The following is a 20,998-nucleotide window of genomic DNA, read 5'->3' as shown; positions in this document are numbered from 1 at the left end:
GGCTCACCGCTTCGGGCTGTGGGGGCATTCCCACCCCGCTGGAGTACCTCCAGTTCATGGGCCCTCTGCTCCTGGCGCTCGGCTCTCTCAGCCTCTGCTCGGCGCTCAGCTCTCTCAGCCTGGGCTTGACGCTCGGCCCTCTCAGCCTCAGCTTGGCGCTCACGTTCGGCTTGGGCCTCCTGCCGATATTGCTGGATCAGCCTCACCCGCCCATCACTGTCTTCGGCGGGGAGTTCGTCCAAGGCCATTTGCAGATTGGGGTCCACCCCGTTCTGGCTGAATGTGGGGCCAGCGCTCAGGAGTGGAGCCTCTGCTGCAGCCCCATTGCCACTTGGGCCAACTTCTGCGCTCGCTGGATTCTGGTCGTTGTCCAGCTGCACTAGAGCCGCGATCATTTGAGCTCTGTTTTTGTTCGTGGCGTCAAGGCCTTGGTACGTGCATAACCCAGCAAGAACTTCCTTTGTCTGCCGGTTGTACCAAGGTTCTCCTTTTGCCGCCATGGTTGCCAAATAAAAGATAGAAAAAGAAAAACGAAGAAACGGGAGGGGGATACTTGCAAGTACACACTAATGTCTCAGGACTAGTAACCACTGAGTCTGTTCTCCAAAACCTATGATGCAGGATTCCCGCAGGAACCGTGCAGGTTTTTAGTGAGAGGAATGATTGCTCAAACCAAATCACTAATGCTCTAGGATTATCCCACCGCGCTGCCACCAATATGTGACGAACAGCCCACCGCCGTTCGTCTACTTACAGGCGACACTAACGGGGGTCCCGCTGCCACCAAAACGCGACGGACAGCGGACCCTGTGTCACCACTATGTCACAATCCCACCACTGACACGGGTGTATCAGCGGACGGAGGGACGTGACACAATGCCGGCACACGGCTATCACAGGCACCGTTGGGGCTTATCTTAGTTATCCCACCACCAGCACCATGTGACAAAAATATCCAGCAAGCTAATCTTGCTCTACAATTTGCCGCAGGGGGAGTTTAATTTGGATGCCCCTCCAATGCTATCAATCTTCCAAGTACTGCGGGGATTTATGTATATCCCACTTTCTCAGTTCCACTTTGGAACTCGCAGCTCTCCGGTGCCCCCCTTACCCTCAGGTCAGTCAGGGAACTGCACCTAGGATAATTAGTCGCCGGACGGGCTGCCTGTTGTGAACCGGCAATTAGGCTTCTGCAGTAAGGGAATTATCAATGCTGTGGCCGCAGACCCTTATTCAGCAATATAAGACCCTTCTAGACTGCCAGCAAGCCGTAATAGCCGTACACAACGCGCTGCCACCAGTCACGGTTACTTAATTCACAGTGTTAAATTAAGAGGGTCCGTGGCAAACCCCTTGAATTAGTAGCGATTATCTATCAAAGGCGTATAGTTCGATTCTTAGAGCATGGAGACAGATCTAAATAATTTCATTTATTTTCCGAAAGAGGACAGTGATTACAGATAAAAGTTGCTATAAAATTGAGACATAAAATATGTACAGTACAGGTATAAAATAAAAGTGGAGAAAACAAAGAGATTACACTCACAGTTCCATATTGTTCCTTAGGCAGACCATGTGGCTTTAAGGTGGGTGGAGGCGGAGCTGCACTTTTCCGCTCATCTGAGTTCTTGTCAGCACGGACTCTGCAGCTGTTCTGTGCTGGTTTGCCCAGGGAAGGCCTTATAGGCTTTGCTTTGTGACATCACGGAGAGATGCATTCTGGGTTGATCCCTCCTCTCTCATCCGAGTTATGTTTTGGCTACAAAACTTAGATTAGCTATAACTTTATGGGAGAAGCTGGTATGGACTCATCAGTGGTATCATGTTACCCAGCGTAATGAGCCTATCAAGAAAACATCAAACATCTATGCGATATGACCGTCCATTTGGGCGCAAATCATATCTCAGGTTCTGGACATCCGAGAGTTTTGCAACAGGCACCACAGCGAAGCTGGGTCTGCTCGGATCGCAGAAATATGATTTTCATATCTCTACTTGGTACGGTTTTCGCAGGGCAGGCTCTTAAAGTTTTTATTTCAAACAAAGACCTTTTTCCCGCATTTTTCTCTTTCAGCTGAGAGAAGCCAAATGGTGTGAGGAAGATGGTCTAGCTAATTAACATTCCTGCTCTTCCAGAGGAAGTGGCAGGGTTGATAAAACCTGGGGGGGAAGGAATTCCTACTACTGACAGTTTACAATGTCCTAGGATGGAGGATTTGTTAGCACATTGCAACAGAAAACATATCTTGCAGACATTGTACATCACACATGGTACCACTGAAAACATCATCTTGTCCTGCAAAAAACGAGCCGCCATACAGCGTCATTAGCAAAAAAGTAAAAAAGTTATAGCTTGCAGAATAAAGCGATGCAAAAATAATTATTTTTTATATAAAATAGTTTTTATTGTATAAAAGCGGCAAAACATTAAAAAAAATAAATGAGGTATCGCTGTAATCGTACTGACCCGAATAATAAAACCGCTTAATCAATTTTACCACACGCTGAATGGTGTAAACGCCCCCCCAAAGAAATTCATGAAATGCTGTTTTTTTTTCATTCTGCGTCCCAAAAATTGGAATATAAAGCGATCAAAAAATGTCATGTGCCCGAAAATGGTACCAATAAAAACGTCAACTCGTCCCGCAAAAAATAAGACCTCACATGTCTCTGTGGGTCAAGATATGAAAAAATTATAAGTCTCAAAATGTGGTGATGCAAAAACTATTTTTACAATAAAAAGCGTCTTTTAGCGCGTGACAGCTGCCAAACATTCAAACTCGCCACAAATAGTAACTCAAACCCCCCCTTAGTTAGGGAAAAATAATAAAATTAAAAAAGATGTATTTATTTCCTTTTTCCCGTTAGGGTTAGGGCTAGGGTTAGGGCTAGGGTTAGGGCTGAGATTAGAGTTAGGGGTCTGTTGGGGTTAGGGTTGGAGTTATAATTGGGGGTTTTCCACTGTTTAGACACATCGGGGCTCTCCAAACGCAACATTGCGTCTGATCTCAATTCCAGCTAATTCTGCATTGAAAAAGTCAAACGGTGCTCCTTCCGTTCCAAGCTCAGCCATGTGCCCAAACAGTGGTTTATCCCCACATATGGGGTATCAGCCTACTTAGGACAAATTGCACAACAACTTTTGGGGTCCAATTTCTCTTGTTACCAGTGGGAAAAGAAAAAATTGGGGGCAAAAATATCATTTTTGTGGAAAAAAATATATATTTTTTTTATTTTTATGGCTCTAAGTTATAAACTTATGTGAAGTACTTGGGGGTTCAAAGTGCTCACCACACATCTAGATAAGTTCCTTGGGGGGTCTAGTTTCCAAAATGAGGTCACTTGTGGGGGGGTTTCCATTGTTTAGGCACATCAGGGGCTCTCCAAACGCGACATGGCGCCCGATCTCAACTCCAGCCAATTTTGCGTCAAACGGCGCTCCTTCCTTTTGGAACTCTGCAATGCCCCCAAGCAGTGGTTTACCCCCACATATGGGGTGTTGGCGTACTCAGGCCAAATTGCACAATAACTTTTGGGGTTCTGTTTACCTTGGGAAAAAAAATTGGGGGTGAAATGGTCACTTTTGTGAAAAAAATGATTTTTTAATTGTACGGCTGTACATTATAAACTTCTGTGAAGCCCTTGGGGGTTCAAAGTTCTCACCACTTATCTAAATAAGTTTCTAGGGGGTCTAGTTTCCAAAATGGTGTCATTTGTGGGGGGTTTCCACTGTTTAGCCACATCAGAGGCTCTCCAAATGCGATATGGCGGCAAGCTAATTCTGCGTTGAAAAAGTCAAACAGCGCTCATTCCCTTCCAAGCTCTGCCATGCGCCCAAACTGTGGTTTACCCCCACATATGGAGTATCGGTGTACTCAGGACAAATTGCACAATAACTTTTGTTGTCCTGTTTCTCTTGGGAAAATAAAAATTGGGGGTGAAAAGATCATTTTTGTGAAAAAAATATGATTTTTTAATTGTACGGCTGTACGTTATAAACTTCTGTGAAGCCCTTGTGGGTTCAAAGTTCTCACCACATATCTAGATAAGTTCCTTGGGGGGTCTAGTTTCCAAAATGGGGTCACTTGTGGGGAGTTTCCACTGTTTAGGCACATCAGGTGCTCTCTAAACATGACATGGCGTCCAATCTCAATTTCAGCCAATTTTGCGTTGAACAAGTCAAACGGCGCTCCTTCCCTTCTGAGCTCTGCCATGCACCAAAACAGTGGTTCCCCCCCACATATCAGGTATCAGCGTACTCAGGAGAAATTTCACAATAACCTTTGCAGTCCAATTTTTCCTGTTACCCTTGGTAAAATAAAAAAATTGGATCTGAAGTAATTTTTTTGTGAAAAAAAGCTAAATGTTCATTTATTTTTTAAACATTCAAAAAAAATCCTTGAAGCACCTGAAGGGTTAATAAACTTCTTGAATGTGATTTTGAGCACCTTCAGGTGTTCAGTTTTTAGATTGATGTCACTTTTGGGTATTTTCTATCATATAGACCCCTCATAGTGACTTCAAATGTGATGTGGTCCCTAAAAAAAAAAAATGGTGTTGTAAAAATGAGAAATCGCTGGTCAACTTTTAACCCTTTTAACTTCCTAACAAAAAAATGTTGGTTCCAAAATTGTGCTGATGTAAAGTAAACATGTGGGAAATGTTACTTATCAAGTTTTTTGTGTGCCGTATCTCTGTGATTTAAGGGCATAAAAATTCAAAGTTGGAAATTTGCAAAATGTTCAAAATTTTTGCCAAATTTCCATTTTTTTCACAAATAAACGCAAGTTATATCAATGAAATTTTACCACTAACATGAAGTACAATATGTTACGAGAAAATATTGTCAGAATCACCGGGATCCATGGAAGCGTTCCAGAGTTATTACCTCATAAAGGGACAGTGGTCAGAATTGTAAAAATTGGCCCGGTCATTAACTTGCAAACCACCCTTGGGAGTAAAGGGGTTAAAGGCCACTCTACCAGGAAGAAACCATTACTCCAAAAAAAAAACATAAAAAAGCCAGATTTGTTTGCAAATGCACACAGGAACAAAGACCTTAATTTTTGAAGACATCATGTGGTCTGATAAAACTAAAATTGAACTTTTTGGGCATAATGACAATTGTTACATTTGGAGGAAAAAGGGAGAAGCTTGGAAGCCTAAGAACACCATCCCAACTGTGAAACATGGTGGTGGCAGCATCTTGTTGATGCAAAGTGAACCAGATAAGAATCCGTGTAGAAACTGCTGTTTCTCCTAGATGTATGTCAGTGGGGTTTTCCATAGTTACATTTTGTATTCTTTGGCTTGGGGCGGTGACAAATAATGAAAGCAGAACTGTTTACATATCACTGTTCTAGCCTTGTCTCTTCGCTGCTCTTTTCGTTGACAGGCTGCAGCGGTTACACCATACATGACAGCTACAGACAATCCCTGGACCCAGTAGTCTTGTGCTCTCTGCATTGATACAATGTCTGAGCCCAGTAGTATCTATTAGATTTCTTGTGTGGTCTATGAAGCATGTGTCATGTACTATGTCCTATACTTCTTCCTCTTTATTATTGCCTGGTTAGCATGTTTCCTAATTTGCATGGTCTCATCTTATTGCAGATCACTGACTTTCTTTATGACAATCTGTACTGATCTCATTGTAATCCCTTATTACCACTGTATAATTGGGCAGTTTCTATGAGCCCTTATCTGGGTTCTCCACTTTTCTTATGTCTTTTCAGTAATCTATAAGGGACTTATCTCGTCTTCAAAGCTTTTCTTTTGCTCTTTTTTTTTTCTTATTTCACGATCAGTTCTAAAGTATAACATTTCTTCTTTGTTTCAGTTGTGGATCAGCTTCGCTCCCGTTGCCGATTTGGCTGCCAGTAATCTAACGTGTTCTCTGGATACGATCAACTACTTGTCCCTTGTGTACCTAATTATATCGATACCAATGGGCTTTATTGCATCCTGGCTGCTGGACACATTGGGCCTGAACTATGCTGTAAGTTCTTTTTAAATGTTCTTTGTATATCTGTGAGTCACTGTGAGACCTCATTCCATTTTTTTTTTTTTTGTACAACAAAAAATAGAGCTTTTTATCATTGATTATTTTTCTGTATTAATTTTTATTATCTGTGCAACAAATGATTTTCTCATATGCAAAGAAAATTTCCAATCTTCTTCTATCCATCAAGCCTCACTCAGCCATCTGTTTTAGTCTCACTCATACATGTGATAGTGAATGTGGCCATTCACATGTGCATAATTTTGTACATACAAGTCAATTAACAAAGATCAGACAGCACTCGGATGCCATCCAAGTACTGTGCGTTTTTCACGGACTGATGTATAAGAAAAGATAGAGAATCCTTTTTTCTACTATTTAGTTTCTCATCGGATGGAACTTGGACCAAAGTCTGGTGGGAAAAACTGACACACTGACCAAACTGTGATGAAAACAGTGATAAAACTCGGACCTGTTTTTTTTGCACAAGAAAAATCACTGACGCATGAATGAGCCCTGAAAAAAGCTCAGTAACAATTATGGCATCAGTGCGCTATCCTTATTTAGTCTGAATGGGTGATTTTGATTCTGAAATTATATAAAAATGAGACGTTTATAAAATAAAGAAGGATTATTATTATGCTGCTTTGCTTATACAGCACCATCATATTCCACAGCACTTTACAGACAATATCATTACTGTCCCCATTGGGACTCACAAACTATATTCCCTATCAGTATGTCTTCTGAGTGTGGGAAACCAGAGTATACAGAGGAAACCCACGCATATACGCGGAGAACATACAAACTCCTTGTGGATGTTGTCCTTGGTGGGATTGGAAACCAGGACTCCAGCGCTGCAAAGCAACAATGCTGACCACTGAGCCACCGTGCCATGCTAATGTGCCCACAGACTATATTGAGTACGTCGTGAGTCCAAACTGAAAAATACAGGTATGACACATCTATGGAACATGGGCGTCTTAATGAGGCCCTAAAGGGAATAAGATGTGTAAGGCTAGTTTCACACTAGCGCTTTTGAGCGCAGCGACGGCCTGCGCACGGCCGCCACTAAGCCCCGCCCTCTGCCGCGCCTCTGCCGGTAGCTCCGCCTACCGGCGCAAGACGCTGCATGCGTCCTGCGTCCCCTATCTTTAGCACTGGGGGCGCAGGCCATGCGCAGTATGCGTTTGGCGGCGCATGCGCCTTTTTGACGGTGCGCCGGCGCAACCAAACTGCAGCAGGTTGCGTTTGGCACAGGTCGGCGCACTGTCAAAAGGACGCATGCGCCGCCAAACGCATACTGCGCATGGCCTGCGCCCCCAGTGATAAAGATAGGGGACGCAGGACGCATGCAGCGTCATGCGCCGGTAGGCGGAGCTACCGGCGGAGGCGCGGCAGGGGGCGGGGCTTAGCGGCGGCCGTGCGCAGGCCGTCGCTGCGCTCAAAAGCGCTAGTGTGAAACTAGCCTTATATAGCAATGTATTCCAAACAAGTCATGGACTATTCTCACAGATATATCACATACCAAAGGGGCATGAATTCATGTAATGTACTTTAATAGGAGATTCACGAACCACCCAACAGCAAAACTTCACACAAGGCCATATTAAACTAGGCATAATCTTTGTTAGAAAAATCATAAAATATTAAAAAACCAGGCAGGTACCACAAGTACAGGAAAGAAGAGGTGGGTGACCCAGTAAGCGACTTTAAAAGATCATACACGTAAAAATACCATGCATATAAATATAATAGACTAAAGTTAGTTCAATGTAACTATGCACAGAGGGCACTGTCAATCAAAAGATGCTATATAACAATAAATCACAGAAAAACACTAATTTTCTTCTTCACCACCCGTTATTTCCATTACAGGGCACATAAGAAAGGTGATAGCACAAGTTGCCAAAATAGAGCATTTAATGTGGAAAAATATGCCCTGAGTTGCAAGCAACAGACAGAAAAGCCATAAGAAATCACATGTATGCGCCAAATAGTAAATATCCTTCATACAAGTGTATGTGCATAAAAAGAAGCATAGTTGCCTACAAAGCACTCCCGGGGGACCCACCACACCCGACGCGCGTTTCACACTGAAATGTTTTGTCCAGGGGTGGTTGGGTACTGGCCAGATAGGGTGTATATATATATAAGCAAGGACCAATAGTAAGAGGATAACCTAATTGCATTAATCTTGTCAATCTGTGCAGAATGTATCGATTGTACACAAGACACGACTTGGGTGGCGTCATAGTTAACCTTTATTAATTAGGCCTATTTCACACATCAGTCTTTTCAAATCAGTCAAGATCCGCCGTTTTGCAAAAAAAACGGATCCGCCATCTATCTATCTATCTATCTATCTATCTATCTATCTATCTATCTATCTATCTATCTATCTATCTATCTATCTCTCTCTCTCTCTCTCTCTCTCCTCCCCAGGCAGCATTTCTTTAACATTCTTCCTTCAACGGATCCGTTAAAACAACAGTCCAGTGCCAAACGTTGTGGACAGTAGAGGAACGGATCCGTTGTCCGCCATTTTAGCGGATTTTAACTGAGGAAAAAAAAGATGTGTGAAACAGGCCTTACCGAAAAGGTGTCACCGCTAACCCAGTGGAAAATGAATTACCACCGGGAAATAGTGTCAGGCGCATTAGAGTCACCCCAACACGTCACCTCCTATGCACAGACTCTATGTATGTTGCCATAATAACAAAGCCCTGGAAAGTCATATCCGGTACCAAGTGACAGACCTGTCATCACATCCGGTAATCGCAAGTAAGTGTTGCTATGGTAGCGGCTGAAGCTCCGTTGCTCCTCCTGGTAAAAGATCACCACTAACTCGTCATGGTATATTTGCACTTTTCACTTTATAATTATTTAAGTGTTGATCTTGTTTAACTTATGTATCTTTTTCTTTAATGTCCTTGTATTAATATATATATATATATATATATTTGTTTTTGCAATTTGATAGACATCTGTGGCGTTTTTTATTTTTGCTTTGTTTTGCCACCACTTTTTCCGACGTATTGCATCTTTTTACGGGCACACTGGCTTCCGGGCTTACCGCTGACTGTGTTTTGTATGTGTGCGATAGCATGACGAGCTAGTGGTGACTTTCCCACTGTATATATCTATCTTTATATACTGTATATAAATCTCAAAATCTGTAGCAGTCCGCTCTATACAAATCCACAGCTCTCGGCCGATTTGGGTGAAATTTGGAACGTCCCCTCTCCACCCACAGGAGCAGAATACTGCGCACGTTAAATCTCGCCCCCCCCCCGTCATGAGAGTGGGGCCCCCGAAGTTAGGCCCTATACATATAATGGAGAAATGTGAAGGTGAAAGTAAAAGTGCTGAGTGGGGAAAACAACAGTTGAGACTGACAGGGATGGATTATAACGATGGCGCCAAAGAGTCAGTGCTAAAGGGGCCGCACCACCACACACAAACATTTCACAAACACCATGCAAACATCACACAGACAGCACACATACACCAACCCACAAGCACAACACCACACAAATGCCACAACACACCACACAAATACCAGACCACTCTAGACACACACAACACAAACACCACCCCACAAATACCACAGCACCACCCCATAAATACCACATGCACACCACACACACACGCAAACACGCAAGGACCACACGCATGTCAACCACTTAAAGTAGCCGACATTAATTTGGAGAGCCCGTGTTTTTCACATGGACAGTTGTACGTTGCTTGCTCTAGAGTGGGTAACCCCAAAATATTTGTATTCACCTGAAGGTAAAAGCACAATAGATAATTGTTTAACTGTAAACCAATTTGACTCTTTTGACCGTGAACTACTTGTAGATTACACTGGAGGGAGGGGGGAAGGGTTGCACTATGATGTTAATGGGGTGTAAATGTTTTATATGTTTGTGTAAGGTGCATAAATTTTCATTTTTGATACAAAAATAGTTAAAAAAATAGTTGTAATAGTTTATACTACATAATATGTAAAATCAATAAAAATGTTGACATAAAAAAAAAAGTTGTTCACATCAATGTTACGACAAATTAGTAAAAACACAAAATAATAAAAATTTAAAGTGGAAAAAAAATTTACTGTAGCACTCTGAAAATGTCAATTTCAGGGTGACACTGAAAATTTTACTTTAGCTACCATAACCAACAATTTAACATATTTTCCTTGTTGTTTGAGGAGGGGTTTGGAGTATTGTTCTAAACACTGTTGGTTGGAGTTTTGTCTGTTTGCTTACCATCATCCTCTCCCATTTTGTTTTTTTTATATTTCCTTCACTCCCTGGTGTTCCACTCTGTTGTTTGTAACTGCATATTTGTGTGATTGGTATTTTCCTTTATCCCTATATGTATTCCCTTGTTTGTGTGTGTTGTGTATTCTTAAACTCTAATAAGTAATCTGGGGAGCAGGAATAGCTATGGCGCCCCCTAGCTGTAGAGATAGGGAAGGAGCTGTGACATCTTGAATGTGGTGAAAACACTGAAGGGTATTCATAGGGCATCCATGAACAATGTATTAAATGTGTCTCTTCTTTTTCCATACACGTTTCAGTTAAGAAAACTATTGCTGGTTGATAATTACGTAATAGGAGAATAGTGCACATCTTTTAGTAGGATCCCCTAAACCTCTAATAGTCCATGCTAACATATCAATGCATTTGGACATTTTGGATAGTATAACAACTGTGTAGCATATGATGTTTCAGTTGTTTTGACCTCAATTGAGAGAGTGTTGGCACTCTGCCATCGGCAAATAAGGTAGTACCCTAACTCAACTTCAAACAAAAAGCATAACAATCATATAACAAATACAGTTGATACTCCATCAAGTATAAAGCCCATGTGATATATTATCACGCATAGTGGTATGTAATACACCTGTCACACTTCTACCTGAAGCAAGGCCAGACAGAAGGGAAAGGAAGCTATTCCACTAGTAAAGGATACAATGGGGCTCCTCTAATAGTAGCCCTGCGCCTCCCTGAGCTTCCTAGCGCCCCTAGATGGGTTCCTAATGTCCCTAGATGGGTACTTTCATCCTGTGCGGCGATCATATTTCTGTCCCTCTCTTACCCTAAGTACCACCCTGACTAGTGAGAAGGATAGCAGGAATGCTAGTCCTGCTCTATCATAAAGACAAAGAAGAGAAATGCACAGGGATAAAGGAAAACTGCAATTGTACAAAAACACTCAATCGAGTGGGAAATAGGGAATTATAGGCAAACCAAATGGGAATAGACTGGGAGATGCGCACCCAAACCAACTACATGCAGATATTTTGCTGAAACAACTCCAAATGCCTGCTCCTTTCTCCGCTCACTCCTCCAGCCTCAAACCAGGGAGTTGCAAGCTATCACTGGCAACAACTGAAGTTTAGAGGAGACCAGAAGGGAGAGATGATCTCAGAACAGCTAAGACAACTCAGGACTGAGAGCTCTAGGAGACAAACGGGACTGTTTAACACTTGCAAGAACAGGGCAAGGAAAACCTAAACTGGTATTAGGAAGGTGAAGCTGTTCTAACCAGCGCAAATGTACGTGTAACCAGATGCCGTGATCTTCTGGCTCCATTCTGTTGTGGAATTCCCATGACAACACCCATAATATGGTGCTTCAGCATAACACCTGCATTGCATATAGCGCAGGACAGGATGGGGAAGAAAAAGAGTTGACCTGGATTATTATCCCACAACATCATAGCAGAAGTTATATTCAAGATATTCAGTTCCGCAGGACTTTTTCATTAGTCCTGAGTAAGACTGCTTCGTGAGTCATGAGTAAAGACTGCTTAGTGCATGTCGACCATTAAAATTTTCTTTTGTATGCACTATAATTTCTTTTGAAAAATAAAAAGACAATGAAAATCCAGTCCTGTGGAGCCGGACTCCAATTTTTTCTATTATCCTTGATGTGATGCCAGGGCGAGGCCAGTGTGTGAGTCCCAGGTGGATGAGCATAGAGCAACTGGGTGAGCTGAAATTAAGTTTATAGAATAGTTCAAAATTACCCATGCATAAATTCTATGTAACATACAGCACAGTCAGGCACATCAAAAATGAAGCAAAATGTGTATACACTGGAACATGGAAATAGGCAGATAAGGATTGTACACTGCAGAATACATACAATGTAGCTGGAGCTCCCTTGTGCAAGTGGAGCCCACTGTATGGTGCAGGATTTACACTAACTCTCTACCTGCCCTCCATGTGTAGTGTAGGCTCTGTCACTTTCTATCTACCCTGCATGTATAGTGTGAAGTCTGTAGGCTTCTACCTGCTGTCTATGTATAGTGCAGAGTCTTTATTCCTTCCCTCCATTTGTAGTGTGGGGTCTGTCATTCTCTACCTGCCCTTCATGTGTAGCTCAAGATCTGTCATACTTGACCTGCCTTCTATGTTTAATGCTTGTCTGTTACTCTCTAACTGTCCTCCATGGACTGTACAAGGTGTGTCTCTCTCTACCTGCCGCCAATGTGTAGTGCAGGTCTTTTGCTCTCTACACCCCCTCCACGTGTAGTGTGGGGTCTGTCACTCTCTACCTGCCCTCCATGTATAGTGCAGGGTCTGTAACACTATACTTGCCCTACATGTGTAGTGTGAGGTCTATCACTTTCTATCAAGTTTACATGTATAGTGCGGTGTCTGTTACTCTCTACATGACCTCCATGTGTAGTGGGGGGGACTTTCACACTCTATCTGTCCTCCATAGTGTGGGGTCTGTCACGCTCTAACTGCCCTCCAAATGTAGTGTGGGGTTTGTCACTCTCTATCTGCCTTCAATGTATAGGTCTATTAGAGCAGCCCTCCATGTGCAGTGCGAGATCTGTCACTTTTCATCTACCCTCCCGGTCATCAAACAGAAAACAAAGTTCTGTGGATATGAAGAATCATTTCTCTACTGACTGCTATTATTTTCTGTGGAACCCTAGAGAAGGGTGATAGCTATGGCACAAATGGCGACCGGGCGAGTGACGGTGAAAACAGACGGAATCCCTGTAAGTCTACTTTCACACGTAGCGGAACTCTCGCGGAAGTTACAGCGAGAATTCCGGAATTCCATTACGCGGGAAAATCGCATATTAAATTCCCCCGATTTTCCTGCGGAAAAACTAGCGATTTGCAAGCGTAATTAGCTTGCAGAATGCTAGCGGTTTCCAAGCGATCTGGAGCATCGCTTGGAGAACTGATTGACAGGTTGGGTACACTCGTCAATCACAGTGTTTGACTAGTGTGACCAACTTTTTACTATTGAGGCTGCCTATGCAGCATCAGTAGTAAAAGATAAAATGTAAAAAATATAAAAAAAAAAAAATATATTGTTATTCTCACCTTCCTGCATCCTGCGCAGCCTTCCCGCCTCTCTCCACGCTCCCGGTCCCAGTAATCCTTTGCACGAATGACCGCGAGATGTCGCGCTCCTGCGACGTCATCGCGAATGACCGCAAGACGTCGCGCTCCCACAAGAACGCGACGTCATCGCAGTCATTCTCGCAAAGGATTACTGGGACCGGGAGCGTGGAGAGAGGCGGGAAGGCTGCGCGGGATGCCGGAAGGTGAGAATAACAATATTTTTTATTTTAATTCTATTTTTTATAGGGATATGGTACCCACAGCCCGGAGGACAGTCTCCTCTCCTCCGGACCGTGGGTACCATCCGCAAATGTTCTGCTTACTTTTCGCATGGTGGGCACAGCCACATGCGGAAAGTAAGCAGAACAATGCATCCCTATGTGGGTGGAATCACCGTGATTCCGCTAAATTAATGAGCATGCTTCGTTTTTTACTGCGAAGGGATTCCGCCGCGGGAAAAAACGCAGCATTAGCACAGCATTGCGGAATCCCATAGGATTGCATGGGATGCTTATTTTTTGCGGCAAAATTGCGCGTTTAAAACCGCCGCGAAAACGCGAAAAAAACGCCACTTGTGAACTCAGCCTAAAACTTGATGAGTTGACATGTATGTAATTACACTTACAATGGCCACCTTTATACAAGTCTGGAAATAGCCATCTTACAAAAGTATCTCCCCAGGCCCTTAGTACTGCATGATTGGGTAAAAAGCACAGTTGTTTCTCTTATGTCCACTGGGCACATATCCACATGTTTTCCTACTGTTCCTACTTGGCAATCACGCTTGTGAGAATGTAAAGTGTACTTAAATGTGCACAAGTTAAAAATCTCGATATGATCTAATGAGCCACATCATTGTATGTACTGTTACTGGGACACACACAACAAATTGATTTGACATTGTAGATCAAATAAAAATGTTTTCATGCACTGACAGCAAACACTTTTCAAGGAAGCATCAAAGTTTTTATCCCCTTAATATATTGCAATCATCATATTACATAGCACTGTGCACTTACAATTGCTCATTTTCCCTTTCTACCCAGCTAATCATTCTCTTTTTCTGCTCTGTAGAAACAGGAGGTCTCTTGTCCCTGCATTTATCTTCCCACTCCTGACGTAGCTGCTACCTCCTCCCCCTCCCCGCTCTAGACTTTTGCACTGACTCATAACTTGTGCTTGTAAAATTGACCTCCTGTATCTATAGATAGAATTGATATTTTTGTGTTTTTGCATTCTGTGTATGCCCTGTGTATGGTCTGTTGTAAGCAATGCCTCCTGACTGTACACGGTCTGTTGTAAGCAATGCCTCCTGGCTGTACACGGTCTGTTGTAAGCAATGCCTCCTGGCTGTACACGGTCTGTTGTAAGCAATGCCTCCTGGCTGTACACGGTCTGTTGTAAGCAATGCCTCCTGTCTGTACACGGTCTCTTGTAAGCAATGCTCCCTGGCTGTACATGGTCTGTTGTAAGCAATGCTCCCTGGCTGTACACGGTCTGTTGTAAGCAATGCCTCCTCGCTGTACACGGTCTGTTGTAAGCAATGCCTCCTGGCTGTACACGGTCTGTTGTAAGCAATGCTCCCTGGCTGTACACGGTCTGTTGTAAGCAATGCCTCCTGGCTGTACATGGTCTGTTGTAAGCAATGCCTCCTGGCTGTACACGGTCTGTTGTAAGCAATGCCTCCTGGCTGTACACGGTCTGTTGTAAGCAATGCTCCCTGGCTGTACACGGTCTGTTGTAAGCAATGCCTCCTGGCTGTACATGGTCTGTTGTAAGCAATGCCTCCTGGCTGTACACGGTCTGTTGTAAGCAGGGCTGTGGAGTCGGTAAGCCAAACCTGTGACTCCGACTCCTCAATTTCCCTTACACCGACTCCGACTCCAACTCCGACTCCACGACTCCGACTCCCACACATATTGCTTATATTTAAGTGAAAAATTTATTGTAGTACAATGTGAACCTCAGACATTTAATCATTTTTATGATCCAATAATCAAGATATTTAGATAGAACAGAATATATATTGTGTACTACCCGGTTTTCATTCTTTTTGGTACAGATACGATATGGATAGACAGATATGGATAAATGGATAGATAGAGCAGATTTCTAATCTGCTTTTGCTATTGAAAACATTATCTATGAGCTCAAAAACCTTTCAGGTGATGCAGTTTTTTAAAAAGATGATCAGCTTTTGCAGCTGAAAAACGTATCCTCAAAAAACACAGGAAAAACGCTGTGTGTGAATGTATCCTTAGATCAGGAATATAACAGCCATTTATAGGACATTTCATAACTTTCCCAAACTCCTATGAAAAAATATTCAGCACATCCTGCATTGAATTACTGTACCCAATTTATTATATATTTTAGGAGTCGGAGTCGGTCCATTTTATACCGACTCCAACTCCGACTCCGACTCCACCAAAATGAGCACCAACTCCGACTCCACGACTCCGACTCCACAGCCCTGGTTGTAAGCAATGCCTCCTGGCTGTACACGGTCTGTTGTAAGCAATGCTCCCTGGCTGTACACGGTCTGTTGTAAGCAATGCCTCCTGGCTGTACACGGTCTGTTGTAAACACTGCCCCCCTGGCTGTACACAGTCTGTAGTAAACATTGCCCCCTTGGCTGTACACAGTCTGTAACCAATGCTCCTTGGCAATACACAGTCTGTAGTAACTTGCTGTAGATTTGATAAAATGATTGCTGGAGAGTATCACTAGAGGTCTACTAAACCTGCTGCCATGTAGTCCTCCATATTCATGAGCTCTCTATAACCCCGCCCACACAACTATGCACAGTGTACACAGAAAGATGCCAATCAGTGGTTTGGGTGGGGTTATACACAGCTCAGCATTCAGAGAACTGCTAGATCTGCAGCAGGGATTTTACCATAATGACTTCAAGCAGCCCAGTAAGTTATACATCACTGGAATCAGAGTCTCTCTACCTACATCATGCTGCTCTGATGAACTTAGGCCACTTTCACACTTCAGGCTTTTGTAATCCGGTGGCCTGCGGCGAAAAATTTTAAAACCGTATCCGGCATTGTTTATCGCCGGATCCGGTATTTCCCCCATTGACTTGCATTGGCGCCGCATGGGCACGCGGTGTGTCCAGCTTTTGCCGGATCCTGCAAAAATTGCCGGTCCGGTGTCTGGAAAAAACGTTACATGTAACGTTTTTTGTCTGCGTCACAAAACCAGTTAATGCCGGATCCGGCATCATCCAGTTTTTTTTTTATAATGGAAGCCTATAGGCGCCGGACCCGGCGGCTGGATCCGTTTTTTGGTCTGAGCATGCTCAACAAAGTATCAACTCATCCAAAAAAGTTGGCAACCAAACCCCACAGAAAAGGTATAAAAGCCTGATAGGTAGGGCTTCATTCATCAATTGTCCTTCAAGACACCAGAGGAGTCATCCAGCAAGACTTCAATCAATCCATCCATCCTTCCATCCATCAGGAGTTGCCAGCCATCCTGCCAGCTATCCATTGGGAGTTGCCAGTCATCCTGCCCAGCTATCAAGTTTCCTGCTTTGTACTCTTCAGCTTTGTTTTTGTTTTGCCTTGTTTTTTGGGAGTTCTGCCATCCCTGGCCGGGGGTGAGCTGAATTCCATTTTTGTCTCTGATCTGTTGATCTTTTGCTCTGTCTTCAGAATATACCTGAGTGCTGATATAGACTTTTGAAGCCTAGCGACTTCAGGGCCTGTTTTTCCTATCAGTCGGTTGGCTCATTTTGATAGGGTTTTTGCGGATGGCAGACAGCAGCTTTCCTATCCTGTCCTGTGTAGTTAGCTTGGGCCCCATCATTTGCTCAGCCTATCTTTCTATCTGTGTTGGTGTTTTCATCTTGCTTCACCGTCATTATATGTTGGGGCTGCCTATTGCTTTGGGGTCTGCTCTGGGGCAGTTTAGTTTTTCCCCCTTTCTGTCTTTAGGCTATGTAGCTCTCCGGCTGTGATCGAGGAGTCTAGGGCACCGTAGGAACCCCCCACGGCTACTGCTAGTTGTTGTGGATAGGTTCAGGGGTCTGCAATCCGATAGCTGCCAACCTCTCTGGTTTTTCTGGACTTAGCTGGTATTTTGTTTTTTCCTCCTTCGGTGACTCATCATAACAGAATCACCAGCCATACCGCAGATCCTAGGGTACTCAATAGCAGGAGAGAATTGTAAAAAAAAAAGGGGGAAAAAAAAAAGTGTCAGAATTTTTTTTTTTTTTTTTGTGTGCAGATTTTTTCCTCTATATCTCTGAGGCCGTAGGGGGAATTTTTCTCTCAATGGAGATGAAGCAATTGTCTGATCGTGTGGAGCAGCTCGCTGCTGAAGTGCGGGGAATTTCCGCCTATCTTGCTCATTCACATGCTGCTGAACCAAAAATCCCCACGCCTGATGTGTTTTTTGGGGATCGGTCTAAATTCTTGAATTTCAAGAATAATTGTAAATTATTTTTTGCCTTGAAGCCTAACTCGTCGGGGAACTCCGCGCAGCAGGTTAAAATTGTCATCTCTTTGCTGCACGGCGATCCCCAGGATTGGGCGTTTTCTTTGAAACCTGATGATCCTATTCTGAATAATGTGAAAGCATTTTTTCAAGCCTTGGGGTTGTTGTATGATGAACCTAATGCTATTGATCAGGCTGAAAAGACCCTGTTGGCATTAAGCCAGGGTCGGGATTCGGCAGAGTTGTACTGTCAAAAATTCCAAAAGTGGGCGGTCCTTACTACCTGGAATGATGGTGCCTTGGCAGCCCTCTTTCGGAAGGGTTTGTCAGAAACTGTAAAAGATACTATGGTGGGATTTCCTGTTCCCTCTGGTCTTGACGATTCTATGTCATTAGCCATTCAGGTGGATCGGCGTTTACGTGAACGCAAAACTACACGAGAGATGTTGCCACCTGTTGAACAAATCTCTGAACCTATGCAGTGTGATAGAGTTTTGTCTAGGGTGCAACGTCAGGAGTTCAGAAGGCGTAATAAGCTGTGTTTTTTTGTGTGGAGATGCCTCGCATATTATTTCTGTCTGCCCTAAACGAGAGAAACGTTGTGCACACACGTTTTCTATGGGTGTGTTCAACCTAAGTTTCTTCTGGCAATTACTCTGATCTGCTCCCTGTCCACATTTTCCGCCAAGGCTTTTGTGGATTCAGGAGCAGCTCTGAACCTGATGGACTTGGATTTTGCTAAACGTTGTGGATTTCCTATGACACCTCTGCGGACGCCTATCCCTTTGAGGGGTATTGATGCTACTCCTTTGGCGAAGAATAAACCTCAGTTTTGGACCCAGGTGGTAATGCGGGTCGCCCCAGACCATCAAGAAAATTGCACATTTTTGGTGTTGCATAATTTGCATGATACCATTGTTCTGGGGTTTCCCTGGTTGCAAATCCATAATCCAGTTCTGGATTGGAAATCTTTGTCTGTGGTGAGTTGGGGTTGTCGGTGTGCCCTTAGTGATGCTCCTGTTTTCTCCACCTCTCCCCAGTCGCATGATGTTCCTGACTATTTGGCTGACTTTTATGATGTATTTAGTGAGAATGAGTCTGCGTCTTTGCCTCCTCATAGGAGTTATGACTGTGCAATTGAGCTGAACCCGGGGTGTAAATTCCCCAAGGGTCGGCTTTTCAATTTATCTGTACCCGAGCACGAGGCTATGCGATCCTATATTAAGGAGGCATTGGAGAAGGGTCATATTAGACCATCCTCTTCACCCTTAGGTGCTGTTTTTTTTTTTCGTGGCTAAAAAGGATGGTTCATTAAGGCCTTGTATTGACTATCGTGCCCTCAACAAAATTACTGTTAAATATCAGTATCCGTTACCCCTGATTTCTGATCTATTCTCCAGAGTTAAAGGTGCTTGCTGGTTTACCAAGCTTGACCTCATGGGGGCGTATAATCTTATTCGCATTAAGCATGGGGATGAATGGAAGACGGCGTTTAATACTCCGGAGAGACATTTTGAGTACCTGGTGATGCCTTTTGGGCTCACTAATGTCCCTTCTGTCTTCCAGTGCTTCATGAACGATATATTCTGAGACTTTGTGGATAAATTTTTGATTATCTATCTGGATGATATTTTGATCTTCTCCAAGAATTGGGACTCTCATGTGGAACATGTTCGGACTGTGTTCCGGATTTTGAGGGAGAATTCCCTGTATGTCAAGGGATCGAAATGTCTTTTTGGGGTACAGAGGGTTTCATTTTTGGGATTTATTTTGTCTCCGTCAACTATTGAAATGGACCCGGCCAAGGTACAGGCCATTTATGATTGGGTTCAGCCCACTTCTTTGAAGGCCCTCCAGAAGTTTTTGGTTTTGCTAATTTTTATCGGAAATTTATAGCTAATTTTTCTGGTATTGCCAAGCCATTGACGGATTTGACTAGGAAGGGTGCTGATGTGCTGAATTAGTCTCCGGAGGCTGTTTCTTCCTTTCAGGAGCTGAAGCGAAGATTCACTTCTGCTCCGGTTTTGCGGCAACCTGATGTCTCACTCCCGTTTCAGGTGGAGGTGGACGCTTCTGAGATTGGTGCAGGAGCGGTGTTGTCCCAAAAAGATCCTGTGACATCTAAAATGAATCCTTGTGCTTTCTTTTCCCGAAAGTTCTCCCCATCCGAACGTAACTATGATGTGGGGAATCGGGAACTGTTGGCCATGAAATGGGCATTTGAGGAGTGGAGACATTGGTTGGAGGGAGCCAAACACCAAGTCGTGGTCCTTACTGACCAAAAGAATTTGATTTACCTGGAGTCGGCCAAGCGCTTGAATCCTAGACAGGCTAGGTGGGCCTTGTTTTTCACACGTTTTGATTTTGTGGTCTCTTTTCTTCCGGGCACTAAGAATGTCAAGGCAGACACCCTCTCTAGGAGTTTCCTTGCTGATTCTCCTGTTGTGACTAAGCCTGCTACCATCTTAGGCGAGGGGGTAGTTCTTTCTGCCATCTCGCCCGATTTGAGACGTGCTCTGGAAGAGTTTCAGGAAGACAAACCTGAGCGTTGTCCCAGTGGAAAGTTGTATGTTCCTGACCAGTGGAGGAAGAGAGTGATGTCTGAAGTTCATTGCTCTGCATTGGCTGGTCATCCAGGTATTTTTGGTACTAGAGATCTGGTGAGTCGGTCTTTTTGGTGGCCCGCCTTGTCTCGTGATGTCAGGAATTTTGTGCAGTCCAGTGGGACTTGCTCCTGGTCTAAACCTTGTTCTCGCTCTAGTGGCTTGTTGATGCCTTTGCCGGTGCCCAGGAGGCCATGGACCCATATTTCAATGGATTTTATCTCTGATATGCCTGTCTCTCAGAGAATGACTGTTATTTGGGTGATTTGTGATAGATTCTCTAAGATGGTCCATCTTGTACCACTCCCTAAGTTGCCATCTTCCTCTGAGTTGGTGCCCTTGTTTTTGCAACAGGTGGTTCGCTTGCACGGGATTCCTGAGAACATTGTATCTGACAGAGGAGTTCAGTTTGTGTCTAGATTTTGGAGGACTTTCTGTTCCAAGCTGGGAATTCAGTTGTCCTTCTCCTCTGCGTTTCACCCTCAGACCAATGGGCAGACGGAGAGAACAAACCAGACTTTGGAGTCGTATTTGAGATGTTTTATTTCTGCTGATCAGGATGAC

General features: G+C 43.7%; 1 protein-coding gene across 1 annotated transcript in view; it reads left to right on the top strand.

Moving 5' to 3' along the window:
• Window positions 1-20,998, top strand: part of LOC141052409 (solute carrier family 49 member A3-like) — a 75,913-nt gene that overhangs the window by 20,348 nt on the left and 34,567 nt on the right. Inside the window, exon 2 of the mRNA XM_073549638.1 lies at window positions 5,840-5,998. Within this exon, the coding sequence (XP_073405739.1) occupies window positions 5,840-5,998 (159 nt within the window). The remainder of the gene's footprint in view (window positions 1-5,839; window positions 5,999-20,998) is intronic.

Source organism: Dendrobates tinctorius, unplaced genomic scaffold (genome assembly GCF_039654945.1).
Source record: "Dendrobates tinctorius isolate UK_male_01 unplaced genomic scaffold, ASM3965494v1 ptg000160l, whole genome shotgun sequence".
Taxonomy (NCBI): Eukaryota; Metazoa; Chordata; class Amphibia; order Anura; family Dendrobatidae; genus Dendrobates; species Dendrobates tinctorius.
Note: the sequence above shows the minus strand (reverse complement) of the source record. Positions and strands in the feature narration are given on the sequence as shown.